At 42.5% G+C, this 19,306-nt stretch overlaps 2 protein-coding genes across 3 annotated transcripts in view; both read right to left on the reverse strand.

The window, feature by feature from the left end:
* Positions 1-2,417: 2,417 nt before the first annotated feature.
* Positions 2,418-10,395, reverse strand: pdcd4b (programmed cell death 4b). 2 transcript variants are annotated; one of them, XM_076728566.1, is made up of 12 exons: positions 10,309-10,395; positions 9,751-9,860; positions 9,192-9,509; positions 6,971-7,065; positions 6,263-6,376; positions 5,948-6,169; positions 4,716-4,813; positions 4,004-4,118; positions 3,722-3,829; positions 3,486-3,596; positions 3,232-3,371; positions 2,418-3,142 (listed from the first exon to the last, which is right to left on the reverse strand). In XM_076728566.1, the coding sequence occupies exons 2-12, from the start codon at positions 9,791-9,793 to the stop codon at positions 3,082-3,084; spliced, it is 1,425 nt and encodes a 474-aa protein (XP_076584681.1). In that variant the 5' UTR covers positions 9,794-9,860; positions 10,309-10,395; the 3' UTR covers positions 2,418-3,081. The 2 variants fall into 2 exon arrangements, with proteins under 2 accessions (XP_076584681.1, XP_076584682.1); XM_076728567.1 differs by lacking the exon at positions 10,309-10,395 and adding an exon at positions 10,243-10,272.
* Positions 10,396-11,864: 1,469 nt separating this feature from the next.
* Positions 11,865-19,306, reverse strand: part of rbm20 (RNA binding motif protein 20) — a 43,987-nt gene continuing 36,545 nt past the window's right edge. The window contains exons 6-14 of the mRNA XM_076729252.1: positions 18,968-19,114; positions 18,151-18,282; positions 17,991-18,070; positions 17,158-17,866; positions 16,984-17,070; positions 16,250-16,841; positions 15,456-15,521; positions 13,580-13,701; positions 11,865-12,088 (exon numbers count right to left, since the gene is read on the reverse strand). Of these exons, the coding sequence (XP_076585367.1) occupies positions 12,020-12,088; positions 13,580-13,701; positions 15,456-15,521; positions 16,250-16,841; positions 16,984-17,070; positions 17,158-17,866; positions 17,991-18,070; positions 18,151-18,282; positions 18,968-19,114 (2,004 nt within the window). The 3' untranslated portion in view covers positions 11,865-12,019. The remainder of the gene's footprint in view (positions 12,089-13,579; positions 13,702-15,455; positions 15,522-16,249; positions 16,842-16,983; positions 17,071-17,157; positions 17,867-17,990; positions 18,071-18,150; positions 18,283-18,967; positions 19,115-19,306) is intronic.

Raw genomic sequence — 19,306 nt, forward strand, 5'->3', positions numbered from 1 at the left:
AAAAGAAGTAGCCTGTGGAATAAATGCTGATTTTATTTGTTGTATATATTTAATTAATGCAAAACTTTTCATGGAAATCAGCAGTGTAAAAACCAAACATTAGTCATGATTTTTAATTGTGTTGTTCTCACGAGCCGCCTGTAGATGTCAGTAAACCACTGTGCCTACAAATAAAGCGAAGAAGAAAGTCATGTGATTTTTACGGAAGCGTTGGCTTGACAACCGCTGTAATCTTTTTCCTGGTGCTAAAGGTGAGATTACCAAGAATTCTATTTAATAAGCAGTGTTTATGATTCAAGGTGTTAGCGCCAACACAGCACGACGAAAACGACAACGGAAAGATGTTGCAGTATACTGTCAGCAGTAGTAACGATATTTGACACGGAGTTCACTCATAGAAAGCTATCGTTGCCGTTAGTTAGCTCGATGCTAGCTAGCGTTACCTTTAGCAAGCTATTACAACAATTTTTGCTCTCAGTCTTTATGCTAGCCAAACGACTAAATCACTATGCATTAAGAGTAAAGGTTATATATGCGGACATTAACTCACTAACGTTAATGTCAATCGTCAAACCACCCAAATGGAATAGAAAAGTGAACTTTCAACATATTACAACAGCTAACTAAATTTCAAATATACCACAGGACATCAGTGATGCTAAGTTATTTTTCATTTAGGATGGTCTGGAGTAATCTGTGTTCGAGTTCTACTGTGTTGTAAAATAAGAAATACACGCACATACACATACACCTGTCTGCAAACAAAATTTTACATTTTACCTCACTAATTTCTGAATGTAAATATGCTTAAATTAATCGTCGTTAAATTAAGATCAAGGTTGTGTTCCAACCTTTCCTGAATGCAGTGCTGCTTACATTCACAGATATTAAGTACACTACCCCGTTAATACTTGGGTTTCATGAATAATGTCAGAGAAAACATTTGAAATGTAATAAACTCATATGTTTACCTTTCAGCAAGCACTCAGAAGACATAATGCCCGAAGTCAAGACACTATTCAGAGAAGTTCTGCCTAAACAAGGTCTGTACCACAATGGTCAGCTATTTGGACAGCAGTAGTCACAAACAAAAGATTGTTTGTGGAGCTCAATACAACATACAAACTGTCTAGAAATTTGCAAAAGCTCGCAAAATTAGTCAGTGGGTGTTCTGTATTGTGTGCTCCCTTTTTACAGTCTCTTTCACAGCTCAACAGCATTTACATTGTTGCTGTATAAACAGTTATAGAATCTGGGTCAGCACCATAGCAAGATAACAATATATCTGTGGTTTTAAAAGGGCAATGCTTTTTCATGTGTTAAAGCTGTTCAGGGGCAGAACACCAGATGCGTAAAATGTCCAGATGTTTCATGCAGTGACAGTGATTGGTAAAAACTGACCATCAGTGGAACAGAAATGTAAAACATTGGTGAGTGATTGCATTATGAGTTACAGCTGAGGGTCAACAGATAATAACAAGCCTCCTGTTTGCACCAACCTTTAAAATCCTGGGGGTCGCAGGCTACCACAGTGGCACAACTGTAACTGCGGACCTGCTTGGAAGTACTGCAGTACTTTATTTAGAAGTTTATTTGAAGCTAGAACATTTCTCACTGCTAATAATGCAAGAGGCTTTTGTGAAAAACAGCAACAATCCAGCCAAGTCTTTTCATTTGCATTTAAGCCAAGATTAGTTGATAAAATGTGAGAATTCATGTGGACCCTTTTTTTTCTGTTTTGGCAACATCTACAGGGCAACTTTCCATGGAAGATGTCCCTACCATGATTCTGTGCAAGCCAAAACTGCTCCCACTCAAATCAGTCACCCTCGAGAAACTGGAGAAGATGCAGATGGAGGCCCAAGAGGCCGTCAAACAGCAAGAACTGGCAATGAGGGAGCAGTTGCAGTAGATTCCCTATGGAGGATTTTTAACAGCAGGAACGGTCAAATTGGCAGAAAATTCCTCTTGATGGATGGCACAAACCCGCGTTTTCAAGCACTGGTAGAATGAGCATTTGTAAGGACAGTGAAGTGCAAGGCCAAGAAGTCACCGATGTTCGGCTTCAGAGCAGATCAGCTCAGGAAGAGCTGGGAGCGTAGTCACCTCAGCTAGTCATTAATGCATGATCTACTGTATGTCATTAGTCAGGATTACATCTGGTGGTTGCCAGTTTTCCCAGTGCTGTTAGCCACTAAGTCCTAAGACTTTAGACTTTGTTTGTATTATTGCATTTGTAATTTGGCATGAATGCATACAAGAAAATGGCAGTTAACTGCTTTCTTGTTGAGTCATTGTGGGGTAAAGCAATTAATGTGTCAGATTAAAGAGTTAAGTAGTAGAAAGTAGTGTTAAGTTGCACGTTGTAACATGTTATTAGTATTGTGTGTTAACATGACAACATCACAAAAACAGTCTTGGGTTATTTAATATCGATTTAATGAACAAACAAGGAGCAATACGTGGTACATTTCACACACCAGTATTCCCCAGATATAAAAATAAACACTCTAAACACCATTTTGTGAAGTTATCCGACTGGTATTTGTTTTTGCACTGTTCTCATGTCTCGACACCTTCAATAATGACATCTTTGTGCAATTTAAAGGGTAAAAAGAAAAAAAAAAGGTCAAACACAGCATAGAAACAGCAGCTAGTTAGGGAGCCAGTCTTGCATTTAGCCAACTTGACCCCCTTTTTTATACCCCTTTATAAAGCTCTTGACACAAACCAGTCATCTCTGTACAAACACTGCTTTCTAGAAAACACAAAAGGAGTGGCAGTGAAATCAAGAAAATACTGTACAAAACAACGTGGAATGACTGACACTGAGAGGTGTGGCACTTTAAGGGTTAGCTTATGTAAATGTTTATACTGAAACACCTTGGAGAAAGCGATCTACTTCAGTTTCAATCAAAAGTGCAGTTTTGTTTTTGTTCACCTCACCTCAATTTCCGAAATGTACATTCTTTTGACTGTTCAAAGGGAAAAATTGTACCCGGCTATTTTGAAAAATATGCAAGTAAAAAGGTAGCTTCATCTCCGTCTTTTCAGGAAAACTGGCACATACAAAAGGGCTCCTCAGAAGCTTTCAACTTTGACAACACCACCATCTCCCTCGCTGACAAATCTCTTCCGACCCCTGACAAGAGACACAACACATTAACAACAAAACACACTTCCTTGGGAAATGAGTGTGGCGGTGTGTCAAAATCAGCTGCGTGAGCTTACCGACAGGGACAAAGATCTCTTAACTTCACATCAATGATTCCCATACTGAAGCTCTTATCGACAAACTGCTCCAGGATGAAGTACGCACGAGGGACATCGATGTTGATTTCAGCAATGTCCATATAAACCCTTTCATAGCCCTGTGAAGGAACACAAGAACACCACATGTAACACAGCTCCTTATAAAAGCTTGTAAACAAATGAATGAAATTAGTGTGTGCAGTGCGTAATTCAAACACCAGGTGGCACCTTACCCTTCTCATTTGGTCCACAGTGATGACGGATGAGGCAGAGAGAGACTTGAGTAGCTGCTGAACCATTTTGAAGGTTTTTTCTCCTTTGGACTCCAACACCATCACTATAGCCTGAGCCAGATGGCAGAAATATTCACAGCCGTGTATTAGTCCTCACAACCATTGACACCATCTCTGAATATTCATCTGTATATTTTAGCTGAGACTAAGCTGGGATGCTCTGCTTCAAACTTTACCTCATAGACAAACTCGTGGTGGAAATGGGGAACCTCTAGATCCCTCAGGCATCTCTCAGCCTCCTTGCTGTCTCCAGACAGGATGTACTCCTTCAGCAGCAGGTTCATCTGACAGCACACAGAACAGGAAATGACAATTATTATTAATCATTATTAATAATTGGAGAGTTGTGAAGGAAGACAAATGATAAACAACAATACAAAAACATAAATAAATGAACACTGCTAACAAAGACATGGTCTACTTCCAGCGTCTCCTCACGTCTGCTTTATGTAACTCACCTCTTTGATGAGCTGTGTGACAGGCCTCTGGCCCCCACCTGTCCCCCACTGGTTGTCTATGCGTAGGCCACCCAGGCTCATCTTCAGCAGCACCGCCGCCCGGTCCAATGCCGCCCTGGAAGAGAAAAGACGAGTAAGGTTTGTGGGGCAAAGCTGAAACACTGCAGCAGCTTTCATCCCTTCATTCATTACTGTCCCTCCTCCCGACCGACAGCGAACACGCTGCCTCTGATGTCAGGAAAATCCAGCATCTGCCATGTCTGCTACACCCGTTTTTACAGATGTTCTGGCCTTGACACCGAGCCTCTCTACCAAAGGCTGCTTGTAATATTTGAGAAACCTTTGTTTATCATGTTGTTTGGTCTGACTTCATTCTTACTTGTGATCTAGAAAACTCACAACATTTTAATTTGGTTTGCTTTATTAAAGCATCTCTCCTCTTCACATGCATTAACACAAACCTCAAAGAACAGTTCAGGTTCCCCTGTTCTTTCTCACCTTTCCTCCTGAAAGTGGCCACTCTTTTCATGCTATATTTAATGCTATGAGTATTAGAGATACATGAAAGCTTCTGTATGATAGCGCTGACTGAACATTCTCCTATCTTTAGCAGTCAATCTCACTTGCAAACACTTCACGCCCTTTCATAATCTCTAAAGACTTTCATGATAAGAGCGTAACAAAGGAGACTGAAATTAAAAAGCACACACACCTTGTGTATTCACAGTCAACTCTGCCTTTGTAGCCCTCGATGTAGCTCTTGGACAATATTTGGTCGCTAACAGCACGTGCAATGAACTGACCCACCAACTGGAAAGTAAACACAAAAGAGAGAAAAAAACGTAAACAAACAGGAACAAATTGCAAAGCACCACATTGAACACAGCACAGTTTGATAGATAAAGGGTCAAAGTCAGAGGGTGAGGGATGTAGCCTGTAGCCCAGAGTCAAGGGCCTCGTGCTAATGAGTAACTGACATTTAAAGCACAGCACTTTTCTGTGCAGGGGCATTTCAGGAATGCAGTGAGGAATGAACATTTGTCCAGAGAGACAGTGGTTCTGTGTTTGTTGGTTTTGTTGCATGAGGATAGATAACACGTCATGAACTTTATCCACTCCTTTAACAAAAAGTCTTGGTATATTCAAACAAACAAACAAAAATCAGGTCAACGAGCAAAGATCTGTAACACTGCTGTTACACAGTCTGAAGCACTGGAGGCCCCACAAAAACACTGAAATCATAGATGTCTGTCAGTGGCCTGTGTGGCACGTGTGTGTGTGTGTGTGTGTGTGTGTGTGTATTTGTTTACAGTAGTGTGAGCACATGATTTAGGGAAACGAAAAGAGCTGGCTCTGCTCTTCTGGCCTCCACAAAGCCTGCGCTCATCACTGATCATTGTTCCTGTTCAGACGAGAGGCAGCTACGTCTCATCTGACCCATGGCTGTGGCCACTGGCAGGCGCAAGAGGAGTGTGTGTGTGTGTGTGTGTGTGTGAGAGTGAGAGAGAAAGGGGCAGAGGGAAGGAGGTGGGGGCAGTGCAGAGTCATAATGCCTCTTTAAACCCACAGAGAACTGTGAGAAATGACTATGGAACCCAAATGAGGCTGTGAAAGGAGGGCTGTGGGGGGAGGGCGACCGATAACCCTTTGAGCGTCCTTCGCTGAGCTTGCATTTTGCCAGCACAGACAGACAATGGCCAGAGATCTCATGTCTGTGCAGGCTGAAAAGGAAAGTATACACACACACCATCTCTCTCTCTCTCTCTCTCTCTCTCTCTCTCTCTCTCTCTGTTTGTTAAAATGTCTGACAAAAAAAAAACCTTTTAACACAAGAAAAGATTATATGACATGGATTTACAGCAGCTCCAGGGTCCTGCTTTATTTCTGCAAATGAGCTGCTAATTGAGCTACAGGTGTACACACACATATCACCAGGAGACTCACCTGTGGGGCCCCCGGTGTATCCAGGACCAGATCGGGCAGCTCTCGGAGCAGTTTGTCGAAGGAACTTTCCATGTCGCTGCGGGACAAAACGGGCCCGCACAGGTCGGCCAGCAGCCTGGAGGTGAGCTCCCGCTGGCTGGCTTTGGCCTCCAGGGCCAGCGACACAGCCAGCGAGGGCACCTCGCTCCGCATGGGCCCCAGGTTCAGTTCTGCAAGCAGCTCCTGGATGTGGAGAGAGGCGTCAACTTGGCATGGCCTTAAAGGTTGAAGGTTCAAGTGTCCTGCTATTGGCAGGTTTAAAGGCTGTTTCCTTACCACTACTTCATTTGTGTCTGCGTGTTCAAAGTACTCTTGCACGATGGGGATGACTGTCTTCTCAAAGTCCCTCTCATCCAGCGGGGGAACCACAGTCTCATACACACAGTTTTCCTGTCAAAACACAGTCACACTCCACGTATTACGCCTTGATTACTTACTTACGGCAAAGTAGACCGTTATTATGTCCACGTGGCTGCATGCCCCACCAGACACATTTCAGAAACAGAGCATTCTGCCTGTCTGACTTTGTTGACCTGCTTTGTTCATTTTACCTTCATTTTTGTGCTTCCACCATGGATAATTAGGCTATGTAATTAAATGGTTTCTGTTTTCAAAATCAGGATTCTGCACAGGGTGTTTTATTTTGAAAACTGAGCAGATTCTCTCCGCCGTTCCTTTATCTGACTTCCTGCCGATCTAATCTGCCCTGTGCAGTTTGACCCAAAAACAAACAAGTCACGTACGTTAAGCAGAGCAGAGAGATGCTCGTGGGATACTTCTGAAATGTGCTGCAGCACATCTGGTGGAATCATAACTAGTGTCTACAGTGAGTGCAATGAGATCCAGTGGCCACGCCACAGCATTACAGTCTCCACATGAGAAATAGTAATTGCAGGCTTGTGCACTGGATCACATTAGATTTTCCAGATGACTGTGCTGATTCAAACACATAATGAAGATGTACATCAACAACGCAGTCAGTACCTGAGCTTCGTCGTAGTTGGGGTCTTTCTCGTCTACCTCCTCTGGTTCATAAACTTCACCAGATCGGCCCCATACACCTTTTCCTCCAGCACCACCTGCAGACAAAGGTCATTGACAATGTTGGACATGATATCTGATAACATCCCGATCGCTCATGTCAAGGAAATACGGTTGAAAAGCGAAGCCATGAGCAGCATCATGTTCCAAAGATTTAGTGGCACACATATCTTGGTTACCTGAAAGATGCGTTGTTTTGTAAAAAAAACACCTTCAAACCCTTTTCAGTAGTAATAATAGGACGGTGGGGGTTACAGAGCATGGTGTCAAATATTGACACAGAAACAGGTGACCTCATCTAGAGCAGGGAAACATCTCCTATCTCAAGTGTTTTTGCAACATTTGTCAGACTAAACCTAACACGACATTTGCTCACTAAGAGCCTGGTGGTCTGTTGTCCAGGACATTTTCACTACAGGCCTCGTTGTGTCAGGTCTCACTGATTCATTTTCAAGTGTAGGTTCAGTTCGAGCACCAAGAAGGAAATGATTGTCAAGAAATGTGACATTCGTTCTGACAAAAGGTCAACCAGTAGTTTAACATTAAATGTGCAGGCAGGTGCTCTGTGCTTTACTCAAGTGATGCTCTGCTTAGTGTCAGATCTCTGCATCCAAACAAACCCCACAATCACTCTAAGCACATCATCACACGCAGCACATCTCTGGGCTGCAGTTTAGAATAGCTTCATGAAGAGCTCGTCCACTGGCCACGGATGTAATACTATCGGTGTTACAATAATATTACTAATGTCATACAGATCATTGTCTGTGTGTGTAATCTGTACTAATTCCCACGATAGATTCTTTAACCCAAGGACCAAACATGCTGTGATATAATCCCTCTATTTGAGGAGGTAATGCCTTTGAATGTGTCACACAAACAAATCTGCTTGGTCTGAGGTCAGCACTGGCAGATTGCAGACAGTTTAAGAAGCCCTGAACCAAGCAGCTTGTGTCACATGCTTCGAAACCTCCATTAGTTCCAGCCCGATATGTGGCATATGACATGCCACTATATTTAGCTCGGCCCACATCGACTGTGCAAACCCGGCCCACTTCAGCGCGTTTTTGTTTGCCTTCGCCAAAGATTCTGCACATCCACTGCGTCTGTATTTCAAAAATGCAATGCTTGAACATTTAATGCAGGAATGCTCAGATAACAGGGCTCCACTGGCACAGCAATTCTGTTATGTAACAAGTAAAACCTCCAGACACAGTGCCAAGAGACACTACAATTGCTCCAGTTCCACTGCCCATGGGAAGAGCACAGTGACTGAACTGTTCTGCAGTCTGCTGGGACACACACACGCACACACACACTACATGCTTAGATCACTGAATGCAGACGCACAGTGTGAAACAGCCGGACTATCAGATGATGTGGTACTTGCAAAATTTTTATGTACTAACGCACTTGTGATGCATCACGGTGGCTTGTTAAATACAGTGACGAGCGAGGAGAAGGCAAGTCAGACGAGCGATCCGTGGTTTGTTATGTAAAGTGGATGAGGAGCCACGATAACAGCAAGCTATTATGCAATATTATCACACCGATAAGTATTTATCTACAGCTATCGCTGTGCCCTGGTAAACTAGAGCATCTCACTTCAGTAAATCAAAAACAGATAACAAATCAAAGTCCTGCAGGGGACAAACAAATGCTCCACAGCCAGCTGCCTCTGTAGGATTTAACGGTGAAACATTCACATCCCACCCGACGCAGGCACAGAATATCTCTGACAAAAGTAACTTCTGGTTTGCACAAATGTTGCCATGATTATTCCTTGACCTCTAATGGAAATTTCCAGAAAAGCTTGGCTGAGCAGACTGCAAAAAAAGCGCTTGGTGTGATATCACTGAGCCATTTGTGTAGAAGCCAAGTGGTTTATGGTTTCTCGAAGGAAAGCCACCAGCTGACGGCAACATGAGGTCTCACTGTGACAAAGACCTTCCCTTTGAAGCGCTGACATGTCAGTGGCTCTGTGATTGCCTCTTACTCGCCTGTGTTAATGACCAGCAAATGGTTATCCTTTGAAAATTACAGAGACTAAGACATTTGATCTCTCTGGCGTCACAGTGTTACATGGCAATAAAACACAATCATGCGGCCATATTTAAAAAACTGGACTGACTTCTTCATTTATTAAAATGTTACATTCTCTTGCCTTTCTTTGGCAGACCTCTTCCCTTGCCCAGTCGAGACTTTCTGTCCAGCAGCTTGCTCTTGGGGCTAGTGGGTGCCACCGAGGTTCCCCTGACCACATCCCCGGTGTCGCTCAGAGAGTCCCCCCTGCCGGAGTCCCTGGAGGAGTTCTTCCTCAGCCTCCGCTTGGCCTTCGCCTTGAGACGCGCTTCATGGATGCTGTTGCTGGATGAGGACACCCAGTTGCCATTGATCTCATTGCTGATGTTTTTGTTGCCGATAACCAATTCTCGATTGTCTTCATCTCCAGACGCAAAGGAGTCGCTCAGGTCCCCGGCCTCTGTTGGATCACAAGGGAAAGTGTGGTTCATGTTAAAGCTGACAGAAGCTTTTCACAGCTGGTTTAATAGTCATGTAAGATAAGCAGCAGAATGAAATCAATGTGCAAATTCAACAACCCCAAACACTTCAGGCAGTGCAAGAAACAAGCCATCAACCACTTCCGCATGAAAAAGTCCCAGTGCCCCACATCAGAGGCAGCTGATGAAGCATTTCCATCGCAGTGACAGGCTCTCACTTACCGACGGGGTTCGCGTTCAGCCAGGCCTCGCAGTCATTTGCCATGTTTTACAGTAGAAACGAGATCTTGCAGCAGAGCAGCGTGCAAAGAGGCGTTTATTTCAAATGATACCTGCAATGTTGAAGAGGAAAGAGAAACTTTAGGCGAAGACACGCGTTGATAACATGTCCAGACACGGTGCGACGCAGCAGCCTCCCCTCCCCCCACCCATTCAAAGTCACAGTGTTGGTAAACAATGGCTAACGTTACGTTAGCTTCAATGTTCGCTGCCCAACGGAATAGCTGCGCCAAAAGACCAAACTCTGAGTTCCTAACTGCACATATAAAGCTATTGCTGCTCATACGCATAATCTAAATCTAAAGTTACAATTTAAGACCTTGATGTACATCGCTGACTCGTCGTTTGTTTTGTGGGAGCCCCAGATTAGCGTTAAATTGCTAGTACATCTTTGAGCTACATCGTTAAAATCGTTCAATCCTCGACAACACTGACATGTAGAATATGCTTTTATATCTCCTTTGCTCCGTCGATGAAATATCTCACAATAAAGTCACTGACCGTCTGTTGTCTTCACGTTCCAAACTCTGACACGAACCCTGTTGTTTTTGTTTTATCTACCCAGCAACTCAGGCACGTAGGGCTGTACTTTCCATCTCTGATTGGCTGGAGGTATGTGGGGTTTTAAAAACAAAGGACCAATGAAAATGCAACACGGGATTTTCTTCTCGCATGTTCTGTTCGCTCTGTGCGGCTGATAGAGTGCTGCCCCCTATCGGTAGTACTGTAGAACAGCTCTTTCTATTCTTGGAAATTGCCTGTTTGACACATTAACGCCAACATTCTGGTTAATTAATGATGATGGAGATGATGTTAATGATTGATTGACTCTTCTTCTTGCCAAAGCTTGTTGATCATCCTGAAGAGATACTTCACTTAAGAATATTACACTTTGGTATGCTTTTTTTAAAATAAGAAATACAATAATTTTGTAAAAGATTAATGTTAAATATCCAAACTGAGTTTTACACATCTATTTAGAGATTTATTTTTAGCAGCACCCAGATGTGTTTTTTGCCCTGACACTTGGGGGAGCTCTTTAACAACACTCCCACTCAAGTCCAACCATCAACAGCAGAAAATGGATGGAAAGATGGTGCGCTGTGCCGTCTGTGGGTGGTGTTCATGACTGTATTACCACTATCACATAGCATACACAATATGTTAGATATTAATTTGAGTTAGAAGAAAAATACCCGTTGAAACAAGTTTAAAATGTTTATTCAAGTTTTTATTTGATCAGAAATCATATGAAAAGTTTGTCAAAGAAAATAACACTATCATCAGGATCAGTATTCACAGTATACAAAAACAAATTCTGTCTAAATAATCCCTCTGAGCAAATCACTGTTACATGAAATATTGCATTTTTAACTCTGATAAATTAAAAACATGGTCCAGTTTAAGGTCTTCAATATTTAAGGCATTACATATGTTGGCAGATATGACTGGGGTTGTCTTATGAATTAAAGCCAACATTAAACTTCAAGAAAAGATCTTTCGCATAATTGCATCATTATCGACCCAAATGATGTACATTTTACCTGACAGACAGATATTTTAGTGCACAAACTGACATAAAAGAAAAACAGCAAGACCCTTTAAAGCCCCAGATATAAATAAAAATGAAAATGTAGTGTAATAAGCTTTACACCGAAATCTGTTCAACAAATACAACAAACCTGAGAATCGGCCTCAGTTCTTTAACTGAGAAAAAAATTCAGTGGCACATATTTCAAGTCATTTTGCAGCTGTAAATGTACTGTAGTTAGGATGAGTACAATTTAACTCAGCAAATGGACTAAGATTAGCCCTTACTGTTAAACTCTGTCTTCTCAGTCAGTAGAAATCATCGTAAATACATTCCTATTCCAAAAAAACTAACAAACAAATGTCATCACACACAATCCAATGAGAACACTTTAAGAAAATGTATAAACATCAACAAATAAATAAATATTGCAGCCTCACTTTACATTACACTTCAGGTATGTACAAGATTGAGAGCATCTAAGGCTAACATTGTCCATGCATGACATCCATCCAATCATCTCTTCCCCCCCAAAACCTCAAAGCCAGTGCAACTGTCCACATGCTGGAGCTTCCATGTGTCACATTCTCCGTGCTGTAGATCACAACGTCACAAATGAAAGTATCTTCTCTTTCCTCCGCTGTGCGCTGTACAAGACATGACAGGTCAAGCTGATGTACGTCACTGTGCTGCTGAGGGTTCAGCAAGTGCGCCGGACACGCTGTCCTCTGCCAGCTGGGACAGGTATTTCTGTGGAAGAGTGGAAGAAAGATGAAAAATGACAGTCTAAAATAAATAAATACATTATATACGGGGGAAAAAATGGCAAAACTAATCTAAAGCTACTAAACACCACAACACATTATATACACACCATACAGACACATAGACACACACACACACACTGAGCTTTGACAGACAGCACAACTGTTAAAAACAGGTTTTTTCCTCTTGGAATGTAATCCATCAAATGTTGGGGAATCGCTGCTCCTCCGCCTTGCCTCAGCTGTGCTGCCGGGGACCAGAGAAATGCAAGATGGCTTGGCACTGACCAGCCAATAATCAGAAACCTAATACAGTTGCAAGTTTACATGCGATGTCTATGTTTGTGTGTGTGTGTGTGTGTGTGTGTGTGTGTGTGTGTGTGTGTGTGTGTGTGTGTGTGTGTATGTGCTAGGATTTTGTTGACATCTGTCTGCGTTGTTTACCCATCTGACTGCATGCCTGCAGTTTTCAGTTCTGACTAATTTTTTACTTACTGTTATCTCTTCTATATTATATTACTCTTTTGGCTGTATTTTAACTTAATTGTTCACCATGTTTGTACAGGTGAAGATAAACAAAGCTTTTCTATATTATTTTATTTCAGTATTACAACCACAGTATGACTTTTCATATTTCTCTTCTATTTTATTTATATCCTGTTTTATTTTACTTTATTTATTATTCTTATTCCTATGTGTGCAGTAGCACCATTTCATTCAGCTGTGTACTAAATATATAGATGAACAACAAAAAAACAAACTTGACTAATTATATTTTCGATAATCACTAAGTCTATAAAATGTCCGAAAATAGTAAAAATGGCAAGCAGAAGTCTCCAGAGTCCCAGGTGTCCAACAAACAGCACAAAGCACAAAGACATTTCATCATATGCATCTTTAAATTTGAGAAAGCACAACCACAGCGTTTTCCTCGATAAATGACTTCAACAGCTGGTAAATTCTCAAAATGAATATGATATAAATGACAACAATTTTTCTGCTGCTTCAGCTGATTGTCTATTATTTAACTAATAGTTTTAGCACCACTGTGGATATTGCCAAACTCCAATCTGGCAGGCAAAGACTTAAAACACAAAACAAAGAGCACGTTGGATTATTATGCTGAGTGTTCCAAAACACTGCACAGTTTACATGGTACAGTGCTGCATGTGCTGAATGTAAGAGTGTGAAGAATTACTCATCAACCCAGCAACAGGTGGTGTAAAAAAATGTTGCTACCAGACCACACTGACTGTGGACCGCAGCAACAGCGTCCTCACTACAGATTAGCATTTTCAATACTGCTTTCGTTGGTATAAAAGGAGTGAGAGCAAACGCTCAGGCAGACATGTTGTACATGTGCGTACAGTACAAACATTCACTGTCAAGTCCACAAATCCACGAGGGTTAGCATGCTCAAAACATTCAGGGAGGAAAAAAAGAGCAAACTGAGAGAGTGTCTCTGTGCAGTGCGTACCTGTAGGTTCCTGTAGTGCACAGTGCTGCGGCAGTGAGTGGTCTTTGCTGTGTCCTCACTGGTGTAGAACAGTCCGCAGAGTTTGCAGTAGAAGCCGGTCCTCGGCACAATGAACTCCACTCCTGTTAGACAGCAAACGCAGCAATTAAGAGTTCAATCATCGCAGAAATCAGCACCTGACAGACGAAGTTTCTCCTAAAAGGCATTTACCGCAGTAGAGCTTGATGAATACTGCAATCAAATACATGCTTGTATGTATGTATGTATGTATGTTCTATGTACATATAAAATGCAGAAATCAATACAAATGTGATTGTATATATTGTTTATTGCCTCATCATTCTTTCTATATGCTGTTTATTTTATATTTTTGCACTATTTAACTTATTGTTCAGTCGTTTCTATGTCTTTTTTCCTATGCAAGTACAATGTTTAAACCAGAGTCAAATTCCTTGTATGTGCGGACATATGAGTATATGAGGACTGAGAGCAGCTGATTGGGCTGCGGGAGCGTTCCCTCTCTGGCATGTAGCTGGAGGAAGATGATGGGTAAACAAAGCTGATTTCTGATAAAATATCCTGTTTCTTTTATTTACTGTACATCCTTTTTAAGCATTTTAAAACGATGACAGAGAAAGTAAAGTATGCGTCTGTCAACGGCAGGCTAAACAACGTGAGCTCTCTGGGCGCACCCTCACTACACCACCTTCTTCTGACTGATTCTAGACAACAAAAAATGCTCTAAATCGAAGAACATGATATAACAAATCAAAGGGAACTCTGTTTGGTGAGGAACTTCACACGCTGACAGGAAGATGCGCTGTATGTGAAAACAATCAGCTCTGAAATCATGAGATTAAATGTAATCTGCATATGACCACAATTTTACTTTGTACTGTGTTGAGTGAATTAGAGAGGATGGGACACTGCTGTCTTACTTGATGATTTATACTGATAAAATGAATTTCCTTCCATTAACGAGTGTACCTTTAATGCCAGCTGAGTCACACATGTGTTTACCATTACACCTTGATTACGTGAAATTAGACAGTACGAACATGTACGCATGTTATTTGAGTTCAGGTGAGCACCAAGGTACATTTCAGCGACACATATCTGGCTGTCAGCTTCCGTCCCAGACAAATGTGACAATAAACAATTAACAAAATGGCAACAACAACAACAACCAGATGAGTCATCGGTGTTAAATTTGTCTCAGCCATGCTATCAATGGACAGTTTGTTCTGGACACACACACACACACACACACACACATTCTTGGGGCATCATACAACAGAAATAGCCACACTCTTGTGTCTGGACTGTGGTCTATTGTTGCTGTCGCACTGCACCGGGGCTTATGTAAGTCTCCGTGCAGCAGGCCCAACACTCGCCATATGCTTGGCTGTGTCATTCTAACTCTAATTATAATATATGGATTCATCTCTCAGGGGTGCATTTCACAACCTGACCATGGAAATAGGCCAGCAAGTGGCCAAGCAATGCCAGCCAATTAGAGTGCTAATGCAACAGGTTGTTGGTGCACATATTAATTGCGTCCATGATAATACTTTATCTTTACAACTAAGACCACAGGCTCAGTTCTCCATGAGCGTGTATCTGTGGCAACAATTAAATATAGACCAGTTCAAGGACTCTTGGTCTCGGTTTAATCCAGCCACAGAAATCTGATACGGTCTTCATCATTATGGCTACCGTTGAATCCTTTTTGCATCACCTGATATCTGCTGACAGAATGACAACTATGTGGACTAAATTTGAGATCTTCAACGGTTTTACTTATGCTCAGTGTATTTTTAAACTTGAACTTAAGCTAAGTTAGACTCAGAATGATAATAAAATCTGTGATGCTTACCCAAAGGGATGCTGTGCTCACTGACAGCTTTGTCTTGCTCACGAGACGGTGCGGGGGCCTCAATCTCTGTAAAACATATATAGATCATGAGAAGGAGGCAGGACGCACCAAAATCTTACAAATTATGGAGGATTCCTTATACATATATATATGAGATGTAGGACATATCTGAAATGAATTCTTTGGCAAATAAAAAAATAAGTTGTTTTTCAACAAACATTCATGCAAGCGATGTATGTGTTCTGTAGTTGTAATGATTAGTTTGTCAACCACAGACCATTTTGTCATCCTATACATTTTCTGTGAAACTCCGCAAGCACTGAGCACTGCCCTAACCCTAACCCTAACCCTAACAGTGGACATCAAGAGATCCCTTCCTAAAGAGATTTCAGTGTAAGAGTTTGGTTCTGCGTAAAGACACGATCGAGAGTTCAGCTGAAGCTCATGTGGGGATTCAACAGTCTGGATAAGTCAAGTGGAAAACTTCCACATTTAGTCTTTTTGGAGCAAAATTCCCTCTTTTTTCACTATCCCTTCACCACAGCTCAACAAGGAAAACACTGTGCAGGGAAACACAGAGAGGGAGCTTAAATAACAGCAACTTTGAAGAACATCCACTTGCTCTTTGAACTTCGGGATGCAATTTTGGCAGAAACTGAGTTGACTAACTGACTAATTTAACTGATTAACTGACTAATCTATCCTATTGGGATCGACTTGACAAATCTAAACCAATCCTTTGCTTAATGTAATATAATGTACTGCAATACATTGGACGTCTCTAGAGAAAGTACCTTTTTTAAGGCTGTCATCCTTGTGTTGAACCCCATTATTGATTGCCTCTGCAATCTGTCCTACTTCCAAGGTTTTGCCTTCCTCTGATGCACAAATGTGGTTATCCATTGACTCTTCTGATGGCCCACTTTTAATTACTTTATCCTCTAAACATGTCTCCTCCAGTGCAGCTTTGAACTCCTCACTGGGGAAGTCACTGAGGTGAGTGGCTGGTGGCTCAGGAGCCACTGGACCCTGTTTTGACTGGAGCATCTGGTCTTCAGGACTGGTTACAGTTAAAACATTCTCTGGTTTCTCAGTCACAGATGCTTCTGCCTGGTCTCCACTGTCCTCACAGCACTTTTCCTGGTTAGACTTCTCGTTGGACGTCTCCTGCGCCTCAGAGGTGGGGCTCGGTGGTACAATGTGCTCCTCCACTGATTCTTCCTCTGCAGACTCTTTGGAGCAGGATGCGTTTTCCAGCTCAGGGAGGTCTGGCTCTATAATGGAATCATCTTCTCCTCCCACTTCATCTACAGTGACCAGTTCCTCCATGTTCTTAGGATACCAACACTCTTCATCAGTGTCATCTCCACTTTCCAACTCCTTCACCTTAGGATGGAGGAAGAAAAGAGCTGTTAACAATCTACTCCAGCTTTACGGAGGGTATGACCACGTTTACGGTTAACCTGTGGGGTTAAATAAGGGTCTGAAGTAGTCTGAATGTGGAGTAGAGATCAGAATGCTGACTTACTGTGTTTTTAGTTTTACTACATTCAGTAGCCTCTTTTAGCTTATCGCTTCGCTGAGGTGACACAGACTTTTCTTTTGACTGGCGATCCTGGGAAAAGAAACGATTAGCAGCTAGAAGGATGCGCCATGTAAGGCAGGTATTCAACCATAAGACACATTTGCAGCATTTACTCACAGTATTTTCAGGAGCATTTTCTCTCTCATGTTTTTCCGCAGTGGTGTGCCTCCTGCTTGTCTTCTTGCTCCTGCCCCTGCCTGGTGAACTCGGCCTCTTGTCTTCTAGTGTTCTGCGAGGTGGCTCCTCAGTCATCTCAACTTCCGAATGCCTCGATCTGCTGTGGTAGTCGCCACCATCCCTCCTCTTTGGCTTTGGATCATGTCTTTGGTATGGAGGTCTGGGCGGTTTGTCTGCCTTGTACATTTGTTCCTTCATGTAGAAGTCGTCCTCAATGTTCCTATAAGAGTTGAAGGACATGCCTTGAGGGCTGCCTCGTGGGTGCCAGTCTCTGTTGCCCCTCATCCCTTCACCTCCACCTCCTCCTCCTCCTCGCTCATCTACACATCTCAAGCTCATATGATCCAAGGTTTTCTGGTAGGCCTTCCGACGGTCGGCTGCCCGTCCGTTAGGCCGATCATCATCCACGCTGCCTCCGTTCCTCCACGGGTCATCCCTCTCTCTTTCGTCCTCACCCCGTCTTAAGTGCAATGACCAATCCCAAGAGCCCCGGCGGGGGCCCATGCCATTGCTGCCTCTCTCCGGACCCCTGCACGGTGCCCCCTGGGGGCTGTGGGCTGAGCTGCATGAGGTAAAACTGGGGCTGTGGGAATGAGGACTCAGAGAGCGGCTGATTGGGCTGCGGGAGCGTGCCCTCTCTGGCATGTAGCTGGAGGAAGATGATATATCACACTGATTCACCTTAGGTAATAATCATTAGTGAAATTTCCAGCTCACTGAATTTCCACTTTGCTTTCCTTTATTAGTGGCTCAAGGACAGAAAGTAGCCTTACTGTTCAATCTCTTGCATCTCATCCCTCTCCCTCTGAGAGCTGATATCCTGGATGATCGATTGAACATCTTTACCTGGTTTCTACATACAGGAGAAATTCAAGTTCAGTGATTGGTTAACACAGCCCATAACCTGCTGTTTACCTTGTGCTGCAGTCTTACCTTGAGCTGTAGCTCCTTGTACCTCTTCGACATTCTGATGAGAAGTTTCTGATTGTTAATCATAGCTGGAGTGAGTTGGTAGTATTGAACCATGGCCTGAGCTGCTTCAACATAAGCCATCTCCAGAAATGCCTGAGGGGAGAAGAGAAAATTGCTTTTAACAATAATCCCCCTCTGACAGATATATGGTCTGTCTAGCAGAACATCTGCACAAACATGTTTCACATCTCACATGTCAGACTGGGATGCGAACAAATCTTTGAAAATCACAAGGTATCGCATTTCACGACCACAATAAATCAGCAGAACAGTCGCTTTGGTCCTCGTAACCAATACCATGATTTTAGTATGAATGCTTTAAATTTGATAGGGGTGATATTAATGTTGCAGTTTAGTTCTGATAACTGAAACCTGTGAGCCTGAGTGAGCTGTCATGTACTAGTAGTTAAACAGCCAGCAAGTTATGACCAAGTACATGATATCACATAACAGCTGCAGCAGAAAAAACGCTGTTGATAATCATAACAATGCACAGAGATAATTTGGTGAATTGCATTCGGACACATTTCTTCTACAATACTCACAGGATCATCAGGAGCCCACCAGCACCAAGGTTTGTGCAAACACACGCACACAAGACTTTTAAGATGATTTGGAGTTTGAACCAAGGAACCAAGGTAGTACGCAATGAATGATGCTGCCATTGGTTATAAAAGCCCATGGACGTACAGCAGGTCTGATAATCGGCTGTACTTCACAATACAGAAGATGACTGTCACCCTGGACACTTCGTAGGGTTTGTATAACATTATCGTACCTGATGGGTAGAGCGCATGAGGATGTAGTTGGTGACTTTGCCAAACGGTAGTCCCAGGTTGATGACATCATTCTCTGTGCAGCTGCCTTCAGGGAGGTTGCAGATGTGAACGACTCGCCCTGCTGTGGCCTTTCTGGGTGGAAAAGGCTGAAAATAATCAAAAAACATTACAATCAATGGTAATTTTTTTTTTAAATACAAAAACAAATGTTGCTGAATTGGGTCAACAACCTTCATAATGGCATATCAATATTTAAACCAAACCACAATCAAAATAACTTGACAGTAACACTGTAACCAGTATATCGTGGGCTGGTCATCTGGTTTTGCTCTGTTGTT

This window comes from Chaetodon auriga, chromosome 4 (assembly GCF_051107435.1).
Source record: "Chaetodon auriga isolate fChaAug3 chromosome 4, fChaAug3.hap1, whole genome shotgun sequence".
NCBI classification, from domain to species: domain Eukaryota; kingdom Metazoa; phylum Chordata; class Actinopteri; order Chaetodontiformes; family Chaetodontidae; genus Chaetodon; species Chaetodon auriga.